The sequence below is a fragment of the Bubalus kerabau genome, chromosome X (assembly GCF_029407905.1).
Source record: "Bubalus kerabau isolate K-KA32 ecotype Philippines breed swamp buffalo chromosome X, PCC_UOA_SB_1v2, whole genome shotgun sequence".
In the NCBI taxonomy this organism is placed as follows: Eukaryota; Metazoa; Chordata; class Mammalia; order Artiodactyla; family Bovidae; genus Bubalus; species Bubalus kerabau.
Genome location: NC_073647.1, coordinates 22,986,779 through 23,009,439, shown reverse-complemented (window position 1 = coordinate 23,009,439; position 22,661 = coordinate 22,986,779). Strand labels below are relative to the sequence as shown.

The 22,661-nt window shown below is 45.8% G+C and overlaps 1 protein-coding gene across 4 annotated transcripts; it reads right to left on the bottom strand.

Moving 5' to 3' along the window:
• Positions 1–8,141: 8,141 nt before the first annotated feature.
• On the bottom strand, positions 8,142–22,453 carry LOC129639204 (zinc finger protein 75D-like). 4 transcript variants are annotated; one of them, XM_055564220.1, is made up of 8 exons: positions 22,224–22,453; positions 19,720–20,243; positions 18,353–18,542; positions 17,584–17,660; positions 17,126–17,252; positions 11,408–11,559; positions 11,192–11,257; positions 8,154–8,308 (listed from the first exon to the last, which is right to left on the bottom strand). In XM_055564220.1, exons 2-7 carry the CDS (start codon positions 20,164–20,166, stop codon positions 11,213–11,215), a joined length of 1,038 nt encoding a protein of 345 aa, XP_055420195.1. In that variant the 5' UTR covers positions 20,167–20,243; positions 22,224–22,453; the 3' UTR covers positions 8,154–8,308; positions 11,192–11,212. The 4 variants fall into 4 exon arrangements, with proteins under 4 accessions (XP_055420196.1, XP_055420195.1, XP_055420193.1 ...); XM_055564221.1 differs by lacking the exon at positions 11,192–11,257 and having other exon boundaries at positions 8,142–8,308; XM_055564218.1 differs by having other exon boundaries at positions 8,208–8,308; positions 11,192–11,559; positions 22,224–22,451.
• Positions 22,454–22,661: the final 208 nt, after the last annotated feature.

Genomic DNA, 22,661 nt, shown 5'->3' with positions numbered 1-22,661 from the left:
CATACATGACCACAGGAAAAACCATAGCCTTGACTAGACGAACCTTTGTTGGCAAAGTAATGTCTCTGCTTTTGAATATGCTATCTAGGTTGGTCATAACTTTCCTTCCAAGGAGTAAGCATCTTTTAATTTCATGGCTGCAGTCACCATCTGCAGTGATTTTGGAGCCCCCCAAAATAAAGTCTGACCCTGTTTCCACTGTTTCCCCATCTATTTCCCATGAAGTGATGGGACCAGATGCCATGAGCTTCATTTTCTGAATGTTGAGCTTTAAGCCAACTTTTTCACTCTCCTCTTTCACTTTCATCAAGAGGCTTTTTAGTTCCTCTTCACTTTCTGCCATAAGAGTGGTGTCATCTGCATATCTGAGGTTATTGATATTTCTCCTGGCAATCTTGATTCCAGCTTGTGCTTCTTCCAGTCAGCATTTCTCATGATGTACTCTGCATATAAGTTAAATAAGCAGGGTGACAATATACAGCCCTGACGTACTCCTTTTCCTATTTGGAACCAGATAACCCCTTATTCTGGCTTGTATATCTGGCATATATATCTTATATATATTCTGGCTTATCTCTGGCTTGAGACCTTGTTTTCAAGGTCTATAGGTGCCTCTCAAGTGCACGGTCTCAACATTAACTGCAGGGTTTTATTCTGTTGCACTTGTCACTTCCATAGTAGTTCCCCCTTCTTTGTTTATTTTGACTTCCTCTGTTTTCAGTTCTCTTCCATGTCTAATCTCTGCCCTGATACAAGGGGGCGAAGGTGGCCACTTATTTAGGCTCACTTGTTTAGTTGTGTTGTGGGGAGGGAGGGACACCGCAAACAAACACCACTGGCCTGTGTGGGGAGTGCTTGCAGTGGATGGACCACACTGGGTTTGCCTCAGCCCAAGGCGGCGTGTACTTCCTGGGTCCACCCTGCTCAGGCTCCAGGGTGCTCTGCAAGGGCATTGTCCCAAGTGGGCCCTGCATTTTGTGCACTTCCCAGGTCTAAGCTGCTCAGGTTCTGGGGTGCCCTGGAGGGGCACAGACCCAGATGGGCTGTGAGTTTTGTGCCTTTCCCAGCTCTGAGTGACTCTGAGTGCTAACTGGGTGCTTGGTGAGTGCACTGTCCCAGGTGGGCCATGCATCTTATGCACCCCCCGGTCCTGGCCTCTTGGTTTCCTAGGTGCACTGTGACGGCCTCAGGTGTCCTATGTATCTCCTCTGGGGAGCTGACCTCAGGTTGTGACACTCCTGGCAGATGTGAACTGTCCAGGATCCCAGGAAGACATGATTAGCAACTGGGAGCCTGCTCAGTTTGATAGAAGATGCAGTCCCTGGGGCCAAGACTGCAGCAGCCCCTTGCCTTCCGGCTCTGGCTGTCACACAGCTGCCTCTCTGGCACTGGGGAGGGAGGGCCCTAAATGGCAGCTGGCTTGCTCTCATTTGGTAGTCGCTCAATCCTTTGTTCTGTGAGCACACCAGGGGTCATCGTGTGGCATTAGAGCCTTTCACAGGAAAGGTTTCTTTCTTTTTTTTTCATCTCTCTAGCAATCCCACGGTTTAGGTTGCTATCTCACATTGGCTTCCTCAGATTGTCCTCAGGGCATTCAGGCCGGGCCTTACCGTAAGGACCGATGATGCAGCCTGTGCCTCCCAGTCCAGCCCCCACCTGCTGCTGGTGGAAGAGAGTGTCTGTGCCACTTCTCCATCTCTGCTTGTAGTTGTGGTTAGGCGCATATTCTGTAGGGTATGCCCCCGTCCTGTTATGTTGCCCGCTGAGATCCCAAAACTCCCCACAGACACACCTATGAAAGGCTTTTCTACAATGTGGAAACTTCTTCACGACTCCCTTTCCAGGACGGGTCTCTGTCCCTAAATCTTTTGTCTGTTTTCATCTTTTATATTTTGTCCTACCTCCTTTTGAATAGATTGGGCTGCTTTTCTGCGTGCCTGGTGTCCTCTGCCAGTGTTCAGAAATTGTTTTGTGGAAGTTGTTCAACATTCAGATGATCTTTTGATGAATTTGGGGGTGAGAAAGTGGTCTCCCTATCCTTTTCCTCCACCATCTTGGGACCACCCCCCTTCTCTTTCTCATCTTGCCCATATCAAAACTGTCTGTGCTGGATGGCTGCTCCTGTACCTGAAGGTCATGGACACACAACACCCACAAGGCTTTGTGATGTCCTTCAAGAATTCCACATGCAGATGGCGCTGCCCCACTAAGTTTTCCAGTTATATAAGTATCTACAGTCTCACATTGAGATATACTCCCCCTACTTTCTTCCTGTGCCCCAAGACCTCTCTTCTCTTTCTTATCTTGCTCTTCTGAAGACTGGGTGTGCAGGAGGAACTGTCCCTGTGCCTGAAGGCCTTGGCAACACAATACCCGCAGGCTTTTCTCATTTAGTTCAACAAATCCACTAGCAGATGGGGCTGCTCCACTACATTTCCTGAATTCTGCCTGGCTCTACAGCCTCACATTGACATTTACTCTCCCACTCCCTTCCTGTGCCCCGAGACCTGTCTTTTCTTTCTTCTCTTGCCCTTATCAAACGTGACTGTGCAGGCGTGACTCTCCCTGTCGCTGAAAGCCTTGTTGACACAACACCTCCATGGCTCTCAGATGTAGTTCAAGGCATACACCATCAGAAGGCACTGATTCACTAGCTCTTCGAGTTCTACTTGGCTCCACAGTCTCACAATGATATCTACTCCCACTCCCTTCCTGTGCCTCAAGACCTCTCTTCTCTTTCTTCTTTTGTCCATATCAAAATTGTGCGAGGGTGACTGTCTCTGTGTCTGAAGACCTTAGCAACACAATACTCCAAGGGACTTCTGATGTAATTCAAGGAATCCACCAGCAGATGGCTCTTCTCCACTAGCATAGAAATCGGAAGCACATAATCAGTTAATAGGTTCCTTTTTTTATTTATGTATTTATTTGACTGTGATGGGTCATCCTTGCTTCAGTGGGCTTTTATCTAGCTGCAGCGATCCAGGGCTTCTCTTGGGTCAATTTTATGAGCTTCTCATTGCTGTGATTTGTTTCCTAGCACAGGCCCTGGTGATGGCTTCAATAGTTGTGGCGCCCTGGCTTAGTTCCCCCTTGGCATGCGGGGTCTTCCTGTACCAGAAATTGAACCTCTGTCCCCTGCACTGGCAGGTGGAATCTTAACCACTGGGACCCCAAGGGAAGACCTGGAAGGTGAAGTCTTAACTGGACCACTGTGGAAGTTCCCCCAGGTCATAGATTTAGATGCAGACATATGACGGGAGCTTGGTCCAAGAAACAAAGCATGAACAGGGTGCACCTGACCAAAAGCGTGAAGAAATGCCTGAGCTGAAAATCAAGCAATCTGGCTGCTAACCTTGAATCTCCCACCCCTAGTTCTGTGGCTTTTGTACATCATTGTGAGTCTTTTTAAACTCACTTAAAATACAGTTCACTTATGTTAACCTCTCGGTCCTCAAGCTACCAGGGAGTAGTGCTTCTCAAACTTTAATGTGCATGGAATCACCAGGCATATTATGAAAGTGCAAGTCCTGGTTCAATAGGCCTGTGATGGAGGCCTGAGTCAGAAATTCCCAGGTGATGCTAATGCTGCTGGTCCCTAGACCACACTTTGAGTAGCAAGCGAGCATATACTACAGAAGTGGCCTAAGGGCTCTCACTGCTGGTGTGGATGGAAGGTCAGAGGCAGAACTTTAGTCATCACGCCCTCGCAAGCTTCAGCCAGTGCCTTGCCTTTTGAGGTCCTGAGACTGTGGAGCTCGTCTGATCAGCTCTGAATCAAGCTGATCACTAACAAAGATTTATCCTGGAGGATAGACTGCTTCCACGTGGTCAATGTTCCTCTTGGTCAGTGTTCATTGATTGATGTAAAATGAGTGGCCAACACATCCCCAGGGCTTTCTGATGTAGTTCATGAGATCCACCAGCAGATGGTAGGTTATTGAGTTATACTAGGCTCTACGGCCTCACATTGACATCCGCTCCTCCCACTCCTATGCTGTGCCCCAAGACCTCACTTCTCTTTCTCCTCTTGCCCTTATCAAAACTGGCTCTTCTCAGGTGACTGTTCCTGTTTTTGAGGCCTTAGGAACACATCTCCCCTGGACCTTTCTGATGCAGTTCAAGGAATCCACCAGTAGAAGACGCTGCTCAAATATATTTTCGAGTTATACAAGATTCTATAAGCTCACGTTGACATCCACCACCACCCCCACTCCCTTCCTGCGCCCCAAAAGCTATCTTCTCTTTCTTCTCTTGACCTTATCAAAAAACGCTGTGCAGCAGTGACTGTGTCTGTGGTGAAGCCTTTGGCAACACAACACCCCAAGGGCTTTCTGATATAGTTCAAGGAATCAACCAGCAGATGGTGATGCTCCACTAACATAAATATCAGAACCACATAATCAGTTCACAGGTTCTTTATAATTTTTTATTTATATATTTACTTTGGCTGTGCTGGGTCTTTGGAGAAGGCAATGGCACCCCACTCCAGTACTCTTGCCTGGAGAAGCCCATGGATGGAGGAGCCTGGTGGGCTGCAGTCCATGGGGTCGCTAAGAGTCGGACATGACTGAGCGACTTCACTTTCACTTTTCACGCATTGGAAAAGGAAATGGCAACCCACTCCAGTGTTCTTGCCTGGCGAATCCCAGGGATGGGGGAGCCTGCTGGGATGGACACGACTGAAGCGACTTAGCAGCAGCAGCAGCAGCAGCTGGGTCTTTGTTGCTGTGGTGGGCCTTTCTCTAGTTGCGGTGAGCCAGGGATAGTTTTTTTTGCAGCGTTCAGACTTCTCATTGCCCTGACTTCTCTTGTTTCAGAGCACAGGACCTAGGGCACCAGGGCTTCCACAGTTGTGGAGCCCAGCTTCGTTGCTCCGTGCAAAGTGGAATCTTCCCGGACCAGGGATCGAAGCCACGTGTCATGCACTGGCAGGCTGATTCTCAACCAATGAACCACCTGGGGAGCCCCCGAGGCTGAAATCTTAACTACTGGACCTCCAGGGAAGTCCCACAAGTCATGGATTTAGATGCAAGGACATGTGACAGGGGCTTTGTCCCAGAAACAAGGCATGAACTTGTCCTCTGGGATCAGAGGGAATCTGCCACAGGGTGCAACTGACCAGAATAGTGCAGAAAAGCCTAAGCCGAAAGTCAGGAAACCTGGCTGCTACCTTGGATCTCCCACCCACTAGTTGTGTAGCTTTGGGCACATCATTATGAATCTCCCTTAGTTTGTTTGTAAAACACAGTTCACTGACGTCAACCTCTTGGCCCTCAAGCTTCCAGGGAGTAGTGCTTCTCAGTACTGCAGTACTTTGCAGGTGGCATGTATTTTGGTTTTGTCTCATGATATCTAGTTAATTTTTGTATGTTATGTGAGTTTGTTTTTAAAGATGTGCTTTTCCAATGTTTCCAGTATTTTGCTGAAAATGTTATTTTTCTCTGTTGTACTGCATTTACATCTCAGTCAGAAGGCAACAGTCTTTCTGACTTACTTCACTCTGAAAGTTTCATCCACCTCGTAATTAGCCTCCAATTAAAATAAATTAAAAAAAAAAGGCAATCGTCCATATAGTTTTGAGTATATTGTGAACTCTGTTCTGATCCATTGATCTGTAAATCTATCTTTATACCAAGATCACACTGAATTATTGTTGATCTATATCATTTTGAAATGAAGTAGTATAAATCCTGCATCTTTGTTCTTTTTCAAAAATTTTGGCTCTCCTTAGCCTTTTGTATTTCTATGGAAAGGTGGAATCACTTTGTCAATTTATTTTAAAAGTCCTCCTGTTGCTTCATTGGGAATGCATTGAATCTATAGGTCAGTTTTCTAGAGCTCCCATCCAGCAATATTGAGTGTTCAAATCTGTGAGCATGATATATCAATTTATGTTTGTAGTATGTAATTCCTTCTGTAATTTTCAGTGTACAGGTCTTCCAGAAATTGTCAAATTTATCCCAAAGTACTGATATTTCTGCAAAGAAAACATAAATGGCTACCAAACAAATGAACAGATGCTCCACATCATTCAAAGTTGAAAGTGTCGTCAGCTGCTCAGTCATGTCCAACTCTTGCAATTCCAGGGACTGTAGCCCACCAGGCTCCTCTGTCCATGAAATTCTCCAGGCAAGAATACTGGAGTGGGTAGCCATTACTTTCTCCAGGGGATCTTCCCAACCTAGGGATCAAACCCTGGTCTCCTGCACTGCAGGCAGATTCTTTACTGTCTGAGCCACCAGGAAGTCCAATTTCACATCATTAGCCTTAGGGAAATGCAAATGAAAACTGCTTCACACATACTAGGATAACCGCAAATTAGAAGAGAAAAATAACAACTGCTGGAGTGTGGAATCATCATACACTACTAAGTGGGACTGTAAATGGTGCAGCCTCTATGTAAATCAGTTTGGTGAGTTCTTCTGTTAGTTAAACATAGAATTAACATGTTATCCAGCAATTCTCCTCCTAGTTGTGGACCCCCAAAATTGAAATCAGGTGTTCAAACAAAACTTGTACTTGAATGTCCATAGTAACCCTATTCACAATGGCAAAAAGGTAGAAGCAACACAAATGTCCACAAACATATGACTGGATAAATAAAATGTCATATATCCATAAAATGGAATATTATTCTCCCATTAAAAGGAACATACAATAATGTGAATGAATTACAGATAATGTGAATGAACTACAAAATATTACACTAAGAAGCTAGGTATAAAAGGTTACATATCATATGATTCCATTTGTATGAAATACCCATAAAAAGTATATACCTAGAGACAGAAAGCATATTTGTATTTGCCAAGGAGCCAGGGTAGGGAGGTAATGAAGACTGACAATGCACATGGTGTTCTCATCTGTGGTGATGGAAATATTCTAGAATTAGATAATGGTCAGATGGTTACATATTGGGGATGTACTTCATGCTACTGAATTTGATACTTTAAAATGGTTAAAATGGCAACATTTGTTGTGTATTTTGCCGTAATAGAAGACCCATCTCATCATAAATTTAAGCATTTGTCCATACTTTCTCAATCTGTTCCACTGATCTACGTGACTATCTTTGTACAAGATTCATACTGTTTTGATTACTGTGGCTTTATGACTTCTGGGAATAGGTATGATAAATCCTTCAACTCTTTTCCTTTTTCAAAATGTTTTGGCTATTTAAGGTGATATAAATGTATATTCCACATACATTGTAAGATCAGCTTGTCAATTTCTACAGGAAATTCAGCTGATTTTGATAGATATTGGGCTCAATCTACAGATAAACTTGGGGAAGGTTGCCATATCGAGTCTCCCAATCCCTGAACTATCTTTACTAAGTTTAAATTTTCTCAGCTATGTCTTATAATTTTTTAAGTGATTTTTAGTTTGCAGGTCTTCTTCATATTTTATGGGATCTATCCCTAATGTTTTATTCTTTTGAAGGCTATTGTGTATCCAGTTGCTTTCTTAATTTCATTTTTGGAATTTTTGGTGCTAGTATGTACACGTATAAGCGATATTTTGATGTTGATATTGTGTCCTGTTGGCCTTGCTAAATTTGTTTATGGGTCTAGTGGCTTTTTTGTGTCTGTGCTTTACTTGTTATTTTCTCCATACAGGATGATCTGTGAATAAATAAAGCTTTATTTCTTCCTTTCCAATTAGGATGGATTTGTCAGGGTAGGGGGCTTATTCCATTTGCTCAAGCTTCCACTACAATGATGAATAGAAATGGCAATAGTAGACACCATGCATTGTTCCCAATATTAGGAACATTCTTTCACCATTAAATATTATGCACACTGAGGTTTTTTATAGACTATTTGCCAGAAGAATGAGTTCCTAACAATTTCAATGTTCTTAAAAGATTTTAAAATCATGAATGGGTATTGAATTTCACCAAATCCATTTTTTAAATCTTTTGGAATGATTATGTATTACCCCGTTGTTCTGTTAATATGAAGTATAACATTCACTGGTTTCCTGCCATGACCCCACCCAATTATAGCCCTCAGGATGCTCCCCTCCCCCAGCTTCTGGCCACCAGAGTGGGGTGAGCTCACCAACAGACCCTCTCCTCCAAGGGGGCACCACACCAGAAACAAGAGGCCTCTGTGTTTTGTTTTGTTTTTTTTATTGAACTCAAATAATTTTTTTTATTAACTTAGATAGACACAAGATTTGACAACACTGAAAACAAGAACATTTCTCTGACCAGACTGTGCTGACTGGTGAAGAGTTCATCACACACAGAAAAGGGAAAGCTGTCTTATTCAAGTCGGTGATGGCGTAGAACCTCCACTGCCTGAAAAAGAGATTGTAAATAAATAAAGTGCATAGAGAGGAGAGCAGCAGAGGCCTAGTGAGATGAGGAAGAGGCGGGAGAGCAGCAGCAGCAAACTACTCAAGATCAAAACGGTAAGAAAAATAGTGGCAGGAGCACGTGCTGAGGACGTGTGCCCGCCCCTCCCACAGCCAATACCTTCGGGGGCAGACAGCCCCAGCCAGAGCCCCAAGGGGAGGGGGGGATTCTCTGCAGGTGATGATGGGTCTCTGAGCCCGGGTCCCCTGAATCTCCAACATACTTTCTCCACTTTGGGAAGCGGCCTCCCAGGGCCCAGGCAGCTCCAACAGAGCTGGGAGCCTGGGGAGGACAGGATGCCCGTCCCCCAGAGCACACCCACTAAACAGCTCAGCACCTTCTGCAACGCACAGCCACTCATGTGTGCATAAACACTCACACACACGCATTCACACATGCACACTGACATGTATATTCACACCCACACACACACACATCCGTACACTCATGCATCTGCACTCATACCCATACACTCATCCACCCACACACACATGCCCACGCTCACACACTCGGGCCCTCATGCATCAAATGCAAATTCGCACACACATCCCCACACTCACACATGCACTCAACATGCGCACTCACACACACATTCACGCACATATTAAGTAAAGACCCTCCCTAGTGCCCTCCCCAGGTCCTCTCAGGCTGGCCCAGAACAGGCTGTGGCTGGGGATCCAGACACACAGAGCGTGAGACCCGAACTTGAAAAGGGCACATTTACGCATCAGCCCCAAGGAGGCCCCTGGTCCTCCGCTCCTCTCCTCCCCTGCAGCCCATGTCACAGTCTCTCAGAACTCCAGGGATGCAGTCCAAAGGCTGGCAGTCTCCCGGAAGTGGTCCTGGAGGGACACAGTTGGGGTGGAGGAGGGGCCACCAGGACCAGGGGTTTCCAGGCAACTAGGCACAAGGGAGGAAGCCACCAGCGCCCTTCCGTCTGTGGGAATCTGCGGGGGGCATGTGGTAGCCCGGGTGCAGCCTCAGGCCTCGGGGTGAGGCAGGCAGAGCTCTTCAGCCGGGACCTGGGTGGCTGAGAAGGGCACATGGTGTGAGGCTCAGCCCCTCTGCCCCAGGGGCAACCAGGCTGCTGTGGTTCTTAGTCCCAGGAACTGAGGACCAGGACCGCGAGCAATCAGTGAGGGGGCAGATGTGGATCTGGGATGGGGGTGAGGCTCCCCCCATCAGTGCAGCTCCTGGTGCACCAGTCAGCAGCACAGCCAGGACCACTGCAGGCCCATCCAGAGCAGATGCTCCTGTGTGATCCTAGCAGGAGGGGCAGCCTGGAGACAGAGACATGGGGTCATGCGTGGGTCTCAACTCCACCCCACCCACATGTATCCCTTCCCTCCTACTACACTCGGCCCCAGGAGCCAGTCAACACCCCCACCCAAGCTGAGAGGCCTATGCCACTCAACACCAAGGAACCCCTGGTTAAGCCTTGGGTGGGGCTTGGGTTGGGGTGGGGAGGTTTGTGTGTAAGGACCTTGCTCCCCAAGGGGGTTCTGGGACTCATCTCTCCTGTGACCATCTCAGCTCAGACTGTCCCCCAGTTCTTCCCTGTGACTTGCTCTCATCTTCCCGGCCACGGGCCTCTCTCTCTCTCTAGATGTCTTGGGAGCCTGTGCTCCCCTCCCCCATCCCACTGTGCCAGGTCTCCCAGAGACTGGGGGGCAGGTAGGCAGTGCAGACCCAGAGGCAGGTTCAGCTCCCCCACTTCTGATCTATGTGACAAGGGCAAATGTCTCCCTTCCCAGAGCCCAGCAGGTGGAGAGAACCTGCTCCACCAGAGTGTCTCTAGCTCCATCCTTCCTTCCCCATGCTAGTACTGGATCACCAGGCCACCCCTCCCCTAGGGCTCTCCACCTGGAAGCCCTGCCTCTCCTCGAGGGGTCAGGCCCTTCTCTCGGGTGCTCCCCAGGCAACTCTAGGGTCAGGGGTGCCCCAGGCAGGGATTTGATTCTCTTAACCACAGAAGGGGCAGTTCACCTTCTCTAACACCAGTTTCTGCAAGAAAAACACGGGATTTGAGAGTTGCCTCTTCACCCAGAGATGTCCCCATCTCCCCAGTTGTTGCCTAACCTACAAGGCTCTTCTCCATCTGCTCTCCCACCCCGGCCTGACAGCTGCCCTCCACTCAAGGAGACTCCCACTTTCCTAAATCCTTTGGGGGCACAGGGGCTGCTGGAGGCTGTCCAGGACTGGAGCAGCACATTCTGTGGCCCCAGGAGGGCACTGGTAGGAGGTGGAGGGAGCGTGCTTGAGATGAGGCAGGGCTGGGAGGAACACGTCTTTCCCACTCTTCCCTGTCCCCTGATGCAAAGTTTTGGAGGGTGGAGAGGAGCAAGATAGACAGCAGGAGCAGGCAGAGAGCAGTCCCAGAGACCCGCCAGGAGGAAGTCTTGTGAAGGGCTGAGAAAGCGACAGACCTGGGCTTGGGCCAAGAACACAACCATCCGTCCAGGCTGCCTCTCGAGGCATGGAGGACAAGGGGGCCAGCATCCGCTCTCTTCTAGGGCTTTCCGGGCCTCTCCAGGGCCATTTCCCTCCATTCCCCCGTGTTCAAGTGACATTACCGGGGCCATGGGCCGAGGTGATGGGCTGACCCTCGGAGATGCCCAGGAAGCCGCCTCTCATCCCCAAGTTGTAAATATGACAAGGTTGTCCAGAGGGCCTGCGTGCACCCTGCCTTGCCTGCTCTTGGCTCGGCAGCTTTCCAGGCTGGCTTCCACGGGTCCCTTCCTCCCCCAAGCCGCCCAGGGGCTGGATATGTAGATGCCATGGCAACAGCCTCCCTCCAGCCCGCACGTCCAACCTCTGGCCTCCTACCTTAAGGTCAGGGTCAATCATTCATGTTTCTAATGAAGCATTTCTTCCTTCTGCTCCCTCCTTTGGCTAAAGTGAAACAACAGGTTGGCTGCACTCAGATAATTTTCTTGAGTTTGATGGAAAGGGCCCGTTTTGAGAGTTTTAGTGCAGTTCGTCACCAGCCACGAAGTGGCTGGCCAGAGCTGGGGCTTCGGGACTGCGAGGTCGTTTCCGTACCCTGAATGTATCACCGTGATTTACATCGCCCACTGTTGTCTCAGCGTCTTTCATGGTGGCCTTTCCTAATACTTCGCATCCTGATGGTTGTATCTCTAATGTAGGAAGAGATACAGGTGGGTCATTTCCAGTGTCATTTTTGAGGTTTAACCCTGTTGGAATAAACAGAAGAATCAGCCATCTGTTTCCCAGAACAAGAAAACTGTAGGCATGGAAGAAAAATCAATGCTGACAGCTTTTTAAAAATACAGGAACAAGGGATTTTTGGTCCAATCTGGACAAAATGGCACAGACCCATTTTTCCCTGGTCTTCCTTTCTGGGCACAACTACAAATCCATTCAAGAATGCAAGATACAATGAACAGAGAATTCTGTAAAGTGGTAAGAGGAAGGCAAAATGGTTTGGGACTCTAGGACTAGAAGAGTAACACAGTAGGTATCTTACATCCCCACATCCAAAAATGTAGGCAACCCAGATCTCGTGTTTTCCAAATCTCAACTGAGCAACAGAAGGCTACCTGAATAGGCTCACTCCATCCGCAATCGGAAACGGGAAACCTTCTGACAACATCAGAACTCCAATCGGAGACATCAGATTTGTCATGCAGAACTAGCAAGATGGACCTAGCTAACCAGCCACTAGCAGCCGGCCCCAGGAAGCCTCTCCATCCCTACGGGTCAGAGATTCCCACTGAGAGACACTCTAGCCTAAGTAAAGATCTTCCTCATTCCTCACTCTCTGGCAGCATGAGCAGGAGCACATGGGAATCCCAGCAGTACCACATAAATCGAGGAGACCAAAATAATACCATAAAGGCTCTGAAAATTAAGCTGTCACTAGACACATATTCCACAAAGTAGAAAAGAACTTACATGCTAAACTAAAACAGAGTGACTGCCCATTAAAATATTTAAATAGGACTCAGACTCTCCTAACATAATAGACAAAATGATCAGGATACAAAAAAATAAACCACACAGCACACCTAGAACCAAAAAAAAAAACCCAAAAACAAAAAAAACACAACTTGAGTGAGAAAAGGCAATCTGGCAAAAATGGAATCAGATTGATAATCAAAACCAGAAAGACAACAGAAAAATTTTAAATATATGGGAACAAATGGAAATATACTTCTAAATAATCCATGATTCAAAGAGAAAGTCTCAAGGGAAATTTAAAAATACATACTTAAATGAAAATGAAATTATATAATATAATCAAAATATATGGAATGCAGCTATAGGAATGCTCAGAGGAAAATGTATAGCCCTAAAAGGCACACAACAGAAAAGAGGAAAGCTCTCAAATAAATAATCTAAGTTTCTACCTCAAGAAACTAGAAATAAGGGAAAATAAAAATTGAAGGAATAATAAAGATCACAGCAGAAATTAAACAAAAAACTTGCTCCTCAAAAAATTAATAGAACTGATAAACCTGTATTAACTTAGACAAAAATGAAAGAAGATGCAAACCATCCATATCAGGAAGGAACTGGGTCTATCACTACACATTCTGCAGCAATTAAAGAGATAATAAGGGAATACTATCACCAACTTATGTTCACAAATGTTAAAAGTTAGGGGAAAATGGGTAAATTTCTCAAAATCTACAAACTACCAGAATTCAACCAGTGTGAAATAGATAATCTGAACAGCACTCTGAAAATTAAAACGAATTCATAATTAAAAAGCTGCCAAAACAGACATCTCCAGATTCATATAGTGTTACTGGAGCGTTCTACAAAATATCTGTACAATTAACACCACTTTCATATCATCTCTTCCAGAAAAGAAGAACTATTACCCAAATCATTTCATAAGGCCAGTAATTACCCTGGTAAGAAAATCACACAAAGACAGTACTCAGAAGGAAAACTACAGACTAACATCTCCCATGAACTTCAACACGAAAATCCTCAACAAAATATTGGCAAGCTGAATGTAACAGTATGTAAGCATTATATACCGTGATCAAGTAGGATTTCCATATTTGAAATCAATCAACATAACCCACCATATATCAACCAGCTTTGAAAGATCATAATCCCATTAACTGACACAGAAAAGTATTTGACAAACCCTACATCCATAAACGATAAAAAAAAAAAAAAAAAAAAAAAACTCAAGAGGGACTTCCCTGGTGGACCAGTGGCTAAGACTCCACATTCCCAATACAAGGGGCCCAGGTTCAATTCCTGGTCAGGGAACTAGATACCGAAAGGACGTAACTAGGAATTTGTACGCCACAACTAAGAGTTCACACACTTCAACTAAAAAGATCCCGAGGGCTGCAATGAAGACCCAGCACAGCCAAAAATAAATAAATAAAACCCTAGGAAAGTTAGGAATTATTATCAACCTGATAAAGTATCAATAAAAACCCTGCACTAACATCACAGGTAAAAGTGAAAGACGTAACGTTTCCATGATAAAATTCAGAAGAAGGCAAGGATGTTTGCTCTCACCATTCTTATTCAACATTGTACCAGAAGTTGGACCTACTGCAACAAGGCAACAAATAAAGAAAGAAATAAAAAGCACTGTAGATCATGTGACTATGTATAAGAACCCCAAGAAATTTACCAAAAAAAACCTTCATAGAACTCATAAGCAAGTTCAGTAGGGTCAAAGGATAAAAGAAGAAAACATAAAATTAGAGGCAGACCTATATAAAAACACTGAACATTTGTTTTAACAAAAATTTAAAATAATACCATTTACAGTTGTGCCAATGAAAATTAAATGCTCCTGCATATACTTGGCAAACATGTAGAGGATCTGCACACTGAAAATTATAAAAAGTAGATGAACAACTATACGCCAACAAAAACACAGATAAAATAAATTGTTTTCTCTATCAAAAAGTTGGTGATGGGACTTCCCTGGTGGTCCAGTGGTTAAGAATCCACCTTCCAACGCAGGGGACTCAGGTCTGATCCCTGGTTGGGGAACGAAAATCCCACATGCCCCAGGGCAATGAAGCTAGCACCCTGCAACTAGCGAGAGCCCTCGAGCTGTAACTAGGGAAGCCTGCACACCACAGTAAAGACCCAGTGTAGCCAAAATAGATAAGTAGATAGCATTTTTTAAATGATGAAAGAAATCAAAGAAAACTTGAAAAACATACTGTGTTCATTGTTTGGAAAAATCAACACAGTAAAGATATCATTCCTCCTCAAATTCACATATAGTTTAATGATATTTCTAGCAAAATTCCAAGAAAGTTTCTTATAGATAAGCGTATTCTAAACTTTACATGGAAAGGCACAGGCCCTAGCATAGCTTAAAATAAAATTTATCTTGACAAAAGAATAAAGTGGGAAGAAAGCCTCTATTTGATTCGGGCTTTCTATACTGTATAGCTACAGTAATCAAGACAGCGCAATATTGGCAGAGGGAGAGACACATAACTCGATGGAACAAAACAGATACACGAGTATGCCCAACTGATTTTGACCAAAGTGCAAAAGCAATTCAATGGAGGAAGGCCAGCCTTTTCAATAAACAAGGCTGAAGCAACTGGACCTACACAGGCAGAAAAACAAATGCGCTTCAATCTGAATTTCGTATCTTATATAGAATCTACTCAATATGAATCACAGACTTAAATGCAAACTTAAAAAACTTGTAGGAAAAACATAGAAAATTTTAGGGATCTATGGCTTGCCCTGATAGCAAAAATACAATCGGTAAAAAGAAAAGTGAAAAATTGGGCATCAAAATAAAAAACTTACTCTGTGGAAACCCATGGGAAGGGGATAAAAAGAAAAATATACAGACTTGGGGAAACTACTTGCAAACCATATACACAAGAAAGCACTACAATCTATAAAAGAACTCTCAAAATTCAACAGTTAAAAAACAACCTAATGAAAACCATGGCAAAGGCCGTTTCACTGAAGATAATATAAAGATGGCAAATAAGCACATGAAAAACTACATCATCAGCTATTAGCGAAATGCAAGTCCAAGCCACAATGAGATAACATTACATACTTAACAGAAAGCCAAAAAAATTTTTTTAAATGGTAATACTATTAAACAATGGCAAGAATGTGGAGAAACGATCACATCCATTGCTGGCTAGGAAGGTCGAATGATGCAGCCCCTCTCAAAACCAGTTTAGCATTAAGCATCTAATTACCATATGAAACGGCAATTTCACTCTCTCTCTCTAAAACTTACCATCTCTACACAAAATTCTGTACAGGAATGTTCATGGCAGTTTTATTCACAATAGCCCAAGACTGAGGACAGCAAAAATACCTTTCAATGGTTTATCAATATTACGGAACACTTCTCAGCAGTAAAAATGAATGAACTACTGATACACACAGTAACTCAGATGAATTTCCAGGGAATTATTGTGAAGGAGAAAAGTTAATCTCCCAAAGCTGTATTTTTGAAATGACAAAATTTTTAAAAACTGTAAGCAGATCAGTGGTTGGCCCAGGTTGGTGACGAGGTAGGGTGTGGGAGGGAAGGGTGTGTTGTTATATGGATAAAAGGGCAACAGGAAGGATCCTTGTGGTAATGGATCTTGATTGGGGTGGTGAATATACAAACCTCCACATGTGACCAAACCTTATATAACTAAATACATACACACCCACAAATGAATACAAGGAAAAATGGAACTATGAAAAAGGTCAGTGGACTGTACCCATTTTATTATCCTGGTTGTGACATCATATACGTTTGCAAAAGTTATCACTGAGGGAAAATGGGTAAAGTGTATATGGGTTCTTTGTATTACATTTTAAATATGCATGTGAATCTACAAATAAGTCAATAAAGAGGTTAATTTTTAAAAATATATAGGAACAAAATCTTAAAATTGTTAAGCCTTTATAAAGGCTCCTATTAAGGAATTTTCTCCTCTTCCTATATGTACATTTACCTCTAAGAGACTCTCCAAGAATGTCCTCGAACTCTTAGGGACATTGGGTCTATGGTTCTTGCCCTTGTGCTAAACACATGACTTTAAGTTTAGGGTGCAATGATAATGCTCTGAGAATAAAACTTGGAGGTCATGGACTGCCATCTAAATTCCAGACTATTTTCAGAAAAAGTGAATAACTCTCTATACTTTTATTTACTCCAAACATTTAAATGGGCGGAATCTTAAACTCAGTATCTTCTTTATATTCTACTGTGGCTGTGGCTGGATGTGCCATGAGGAAGCTAGGAACTAACCCTAAGGACACATGGAAACGTCGTGGGACAGGAGTCCTGTGGTATTCCAGCAGACCTGGTTAGAGATGAGGCGGCGGAGACCAGGATGGTAAGAGCAGAAGAGGTTGAGACATGGTTGTATTCAGGACCTATTTTGAAGACAGAGTTAAGAGTACTTGCTCCCTGATTGGCTGGGGGGTAGGGTATAACAAAAGGACTGGAAAAAAGGATAACTGGAGGTTCGGGGCCTGAACAACTGGGTAAACTGTGCTTTCTACTGACATGGAAAAGATCTGGCAAGAGTGGGCTTGCAGGGTAGGGCAAGAGGATGATAGATCACGCAGTCTACTTAGGAGAAAGATGTGTATCTGTAAAAAGCTCTCCAGGTGATCTGGATCTGCCTTCCCTCTCCCTCACACCATCAAGCTGAGAACCAACCCACTGCTGGGACACTGGGACACTCTCACAGGTGTGCATTTTCCATGAACTGAGGATGTAACAGATTGCTCAATTGCTGTACAAAGGAAAGGAAGACTCTTTACCTAGAAAGGCGACATCCTCATAGATACCCTGCATTACATCAAGGTAGAGGGTCTTCTGATCAGGGGTCATTATTTTCCATTCTTCCTCGGAAAAATACAAGGCCACATCTTCAAATGTCAATGGACTCTAGAGAAGAGAGGAAGTTGTAGTTCAGTATACTCGCTACAACAGAAGCCGTCCTATCACTCATTTCTGAATTACATGGGAGGCCAGTTACCAAAAAAGTTAAGAGAAGATTCAAGGGAAAAGAAGTGAGATGACAGAAAAGGTGCCCAAGAGATCAGGACACAGCTTGGGAGGTGCCCAATCCCACAGCGCCAATTCTAGTTGCCTAGGGAACACCCGGGGCTAATGTGCCTCAGAGCATCTGCTGTGTAAGGCAGGATCATGGGCTGCAGAGAAAAGCAGACAAGGCCACATTCAGGCTGCCTGAAAACGCTTGTAAAGTACAGCTCACCTGGGACTTAGGCAAGGTGTGCTCAGATGCCAACTTCCACCTTGGGGAAAAGGTTGGACTCTCTTTAGCAGGCACAGCTGTGGGGAAAGAGCCAGAAAAAAAGTATATTTTCTGTTTATGAATACCCCAAACCAACTTCTACAGTTTAAGACTCCTTCAGTAAAGACAGCTCAGCTTCACCTGTGTGTGTGCACACGCGAGCTCACACATGTGCACCCGAAGTGGCCTTCTCCTTATAAACTAGAACCAAAAAGCCACCACTCCATAGAACTGGTTCCCAGTTTTCATTAAATGAAAGGAAATCCACTGCTTTTCCTCTCATTAAAGAAAATGTTCACTGAGCTAGGCAAGCATTAGAGGTGTTTGAAAACTAAAACCTTGGTGGGAAACATGGGCGATTTATCACTTTTTTCCTGGTGTACAATTCTCTTCCCATTCTGCCACTGACAGCCCATTTCTGATCCCAATTTCTCCTCTAACTTCTAACGGTGAGATGACCCCCCACCTTGTCCCTGCTCTACCTTCTTCTCCCCTCTCAAATTTCCATAGAGAAAGGTCCACATTGTGAATACCAGGGTTCTGTGGTTTGGATGCTTCTGTACCCCAGAATGGCCTTCACCTTCACTCACCACTGACCTACTGTACTCCCACTAGAAAGACATCCTAACTGAAAGCATGACTGGGCACCTGGAAAATTCCCACGGAATGCTCCCTGAACCAATTACTATCACAGCTCCCAGGAGAAGATAATTATGATGAAACTCCTCACCTCCTTCATCCACAGGCTGGCTTTCTTTCTGAGTATTCCAGCCCGGCTCCTGCAGTACCTGGTATATATTCGAACATTCTTCCTGGAACACACCCATTGGTTGGGGCTCTGCTGGCTTCCACTTAAAGCCTGGGGCCACTTCTGTTCCTCCCAAGAGCGCTGTGTCATTTCCCAGTTCATGGGCTGTGACCTACAAATAACCCCCATCCTCATTAGAAAAGAGCTTTTGGTTTTGGGGTGGTGATGGAAGAACAAACAAGAGTAGAGTCCAGGTTTGGGGAGTGTGTAAGGAAATTTTTAAAAATGAAGAGATATATTGCGCCATGATTCTCTCACAAGGAACTGTACACATGATCTGGGAAAATCAGATTAAAATGAGAGAAGCTATGACTGTTGCTTGCCTCCACAGCTCCTTGGACAGCCACAGCTCAGGCCACGAGCAGGGTAGGGGCAGGCTGCCTGTTCTCTCACTGCCTCCAATCTCTTGCTTTCTAGACTTGGATCCTTGATTTAGTGGACTTTTATTTTCTAGTTTCCTCTAAAGAATAAGAAAATGAATAAAAGAGGGTTTTCTGTCAGTTGGATTTTCCAATCCTCCCACGTCCAGGGAACAATTTCATGGAGAAAGGGGATGCAGCGGAGGAAAAAATGGGGGAAGAGCTGGATTCAACTTTCCGCCATACACTTCAGGTGTATAAGACACTTGTGCTCAAGGCGGGCTCTCAAGGAGAAGTACGCTGCCATCTCCCCAGGGCAGGCCTGGTTACCCACTCACCAGCAAGGCCAAGCCAAAGCATGAAGGCAGGCCACGGAGATGCTTTTCTCCTGGCCCTGAGATGTGTGTTCCCAGCCCAGAGAGCACCACCCCTCAGCATTCAGATTTTCTCCATTTTACTGTTAGCCTTTTTCTTCTTTCTGATCCTTGTTTGCCTTTTCTCTTTCCATTTCTTCTCTTTCTTTGCAGTCTCCCCAGAAAGGTTTGATTTACACTTTGGCTGCTACCCTCTCCTGCCTTTGACCTTTAAAACCCTGCATTCGGAGGTTTTTTTTCTCCCTTCCTAGCATTTTCTTGCCTTTTATTTCTTGGCTGCTAAGTCCTGTCTCCCTGGCCATGCTAGGCCAGGCCCACCACCTTCACTTCACCCTGGCCCTAAAGAGGGCAAAACGCATTTCTTTTTCTAAGGCCAGGAAAAGACTCTCAGGAACTCCCAAACCTGGAAGCTGTCACTGCAAGCCTGTGATTTCAGATTGCACTTAGTTATTCTAAAGGAACAACAGAAGAGGGACTTAATCCATCTCATTCTCCAATTATTGACCCCACTCTCACCCTCTTTCACAGTGTACATGTAAGGAATCTTTCTGCTCACCTCATTGCTTATTCCACCAGATTCTCTCTGAAAGCGGTCTACCAGGGCCACAGCCTCTTTGACGTTCTGTGGATGATACTTCTGCACCCAGTTCTGGATATGACTGGGCAGAACGTCCAGGAACTGCTCCAGCACCAGCAATTCCAAGATTTGCTCTTTTGAGTGGATCTCTGGCCTCAGCCACTGAGAGCATAATTCCTGCAGTTGGCTGACGGCCTCATACGGTCCAGGTGCGTCATGATAACAGAAGCTCCGGAAGTGCTGGCGAGCACTCTCAGGATTAAGACTGCCCATCTGTGGGCTGGATTTCTTACTCTTATTGGAACTCTCTTTCACAGACCTCTTAGTCCCCTGTAAAACCTCCACATGTGGGTACAAGCATGCAGGCGCCTTCACAGGGCTCATCATTATTTGCTCTGGGAACAGCTTTTCTCCTGCTTGTGACATCCTCCTGGGCCACCTGATAACTGAGGCCTTGTCAGGTTTGGTACAAAACCAATGAGTGGATCTTCTCCCCAAGGGCACTGAGAGAGGGGAGGAAAAAAAAGTACACATCAAGAAGAAAGCCACATAACGCACATTTACTACTTATAGTTATCAGTGAAGAACAGAAAGTTATCAGAAAAGGAGGAACAGACAGTAACCGTTCTGCCTCCTCTTTAATATTAACTGCCACTCGAGAAGGCCCAAGACTCAGGACATGTTTTGAACCTTTCCTCTGTTACCCAACTTTGAAACAAATATACAACTCTGAAAAGACAAATGTTAGTTCATCACTTTTTCTTTAAGGTTGAGGGATGAAAAAACTTCCATGCATTTGCTAAAAGGAGCTTTGAAGTTATCCAATACTTCATCTGTGCACTTCCTGTCCCACCTTTATAAACGGGGGTATTTAACTTTCTCTACATTTTAATAGATCATTCCAGTTTCTTATGCTCAGTGAGATGAGGGACAACTGCTCTGTCCTTCAACTTCTTATGCAGACTGATTCCTTTGCTTCATGGAACATATACATTCTCTTCTCCATCATATTAATACTTGAAGGGAAACTGAGACACCCAGATCAGAAAAAAATTAGAGAAAAAGTAACCTTCTTCCTATCACCAAGTTTCCCCTACTAATATATCAGATGGAATTAACACTGCTTCTTTGGCACCTCCTGGGAACACATATGAATGTTACGGTGCCCCTTTTTCAGAGAAGGCAATGGCAACCCACTCCAGTACTCTCGCCTGGAGAAGCCCATGGACGGAGGAGCCTGGCGGGCTGCCGTCCGTGGGGTCCCACCGAGTCGGACACGACTGAGGCGACTTAGCAGCAGCAGCCCCTTTCTACCTGTGTATGAAAATTTCTGCTCACTTTACTAGAAAAACTGACAGCTGGCTTTGTTTCCAAGAGAGCCAAACGTCACACTCTTAAAACAAACAAACAAACAGACAAAACAAACAAACGGAGAAACAGGGACGATTGAGGTTCTTCGGAAACAAGAAAGGTCCTAGAAAAGGTAACCCTTGTCTTGACTTGACATTTCCTCAGGGTCAGAGAGATTTTTAAGCAAGGCTGACGATGGCCTTGAGAGTCTGATTTTCTCAGAGGTGACCCAAGAGACACAACAACAAAGCTCTTGCAAGGAAGCCACAGGTGTTCAAAGAAATGGCTCGAGAGGTACACGGACACTTCCTGCATTTCTCTGTCAGCAGAAACTAGTCTTGGAGGCTGAAACGACCGCTTTCTCGGAGCTTCCCCGCTAGCTCAGTTTTAGTAAAGAATCCGCCTGCAACGCAACGCAACGCAACGCAGGAGGCCCCAGTTCGATTCCCAGGCCGCGAAGATCTGCTGGAGAAGGGATAGGCTCCCCACACGCCAGTATTCTCGGGACTTCCCCCTTGTGGCTCAGGTGGTAAAGAATCCGCCCACAATGTGGCAGACCTAGGTTCGACCCCGGGGTTGGGAAGATCCCCTGCAGGCGGGAAACGCTACCCACTCCAGGGTTCTGGCCTGGAGAATTTCCATGGACTGTATCCGCAAAGAGTTGGACACCACTGCGCGACTTTCAAATTCACCAGCAATATGCTCGTAAGCCAGCAGAAACGGGCAAGTTTCGCTGGGTGCACTGGTAGGCCTTTCGGCCCTATGGCCCACCTACACCTTCTGGGTCCAGAGTACCAAAAGCTCTCAACACACCAGCAGCCTCCGAGTCTACTTCCGCAGCAACCCTGGGTTTGGTTTCCACACGGTGTACCAAAGGTTGCTTCCGCAGGTTAGATATGACTGTAGGTGCCTGCCTGAGGACCGGCCTCCTCGAGAACAGGTATCGCCGGGTCTCAGACCCACCCGCCGCCGGGCCAAGCAGCCACAGCGGAAACGAAAAGGCCGCCCGCCCCGGCTAACTTCCGGCCTTCCCGCCACCCGCGCTGGCTCCTGAGGTATCTCTAAGGGTATGGCTCGTTATTTCTCGAGGCTCTCCTGACCACACCCCGAAGGAAAATCAGCTTCTCGATTACCTCCACCCAGCTCTGGCTTCCCTGGACGCCAATTCCCTCTTCCTGGGCTCGGCTATGAAGTCACCACACCTCGCGCCGTCGCGGGGAGGAAGGCAGGTCCGGGTTCCCGCGCACAAGGGGGCGGTGCCGGGAAGGCGCGAGGCCCCGGGCGCGCGCGGACCTTGGAAGTTCCGTCCCCGGCGCGACCCCTCTAGCGCCTCGAGACCGTACCCCGGCTCGCCATCTTGGGGTCTCGCGCTGTGGGCCCGGGCGCCCACCGGAAAAGAAAGGATGGCTTCCGGGGGCTGCGTTATAGCCACGCCCATCACCGCCCCCCCCCCCCCAACCCGCGTAGTCGCGCCCGCGGGAGTCAGTAAGTGTCCCGCAGGTCTGCCCCATCCTGGGGTCGGCCCCGGATGCAGACAAAAAGCACAGTTCAGGTCACCGAGTCTCGGGCTC

Bases quoted from the DNA above. Each gene is read 5' to 3' on its own strand.
- LOC129639204 (XM_055564218.1), bottom strand. From the start codon at position 20,166: ATGTCACAAGCAGGAGAAAAGCTGTTCCCAGAGCAAATAATGATGAGC. The intron at 17,253-17,583 runs GTGAGCTGTACT...TCTCTTCTCTAG, and splicing joins ACACCTTGCCTAAGTCCCAG to AGTCCATTGACATTTGAAGA. The intron at 11,560-17,125 runs GTAAAGAGTCTT...TTATTCCAACAG, and splicing joins TGAGGATGTCGCCTTTCTAG to GGTTAAACCTCAAAAATGAC.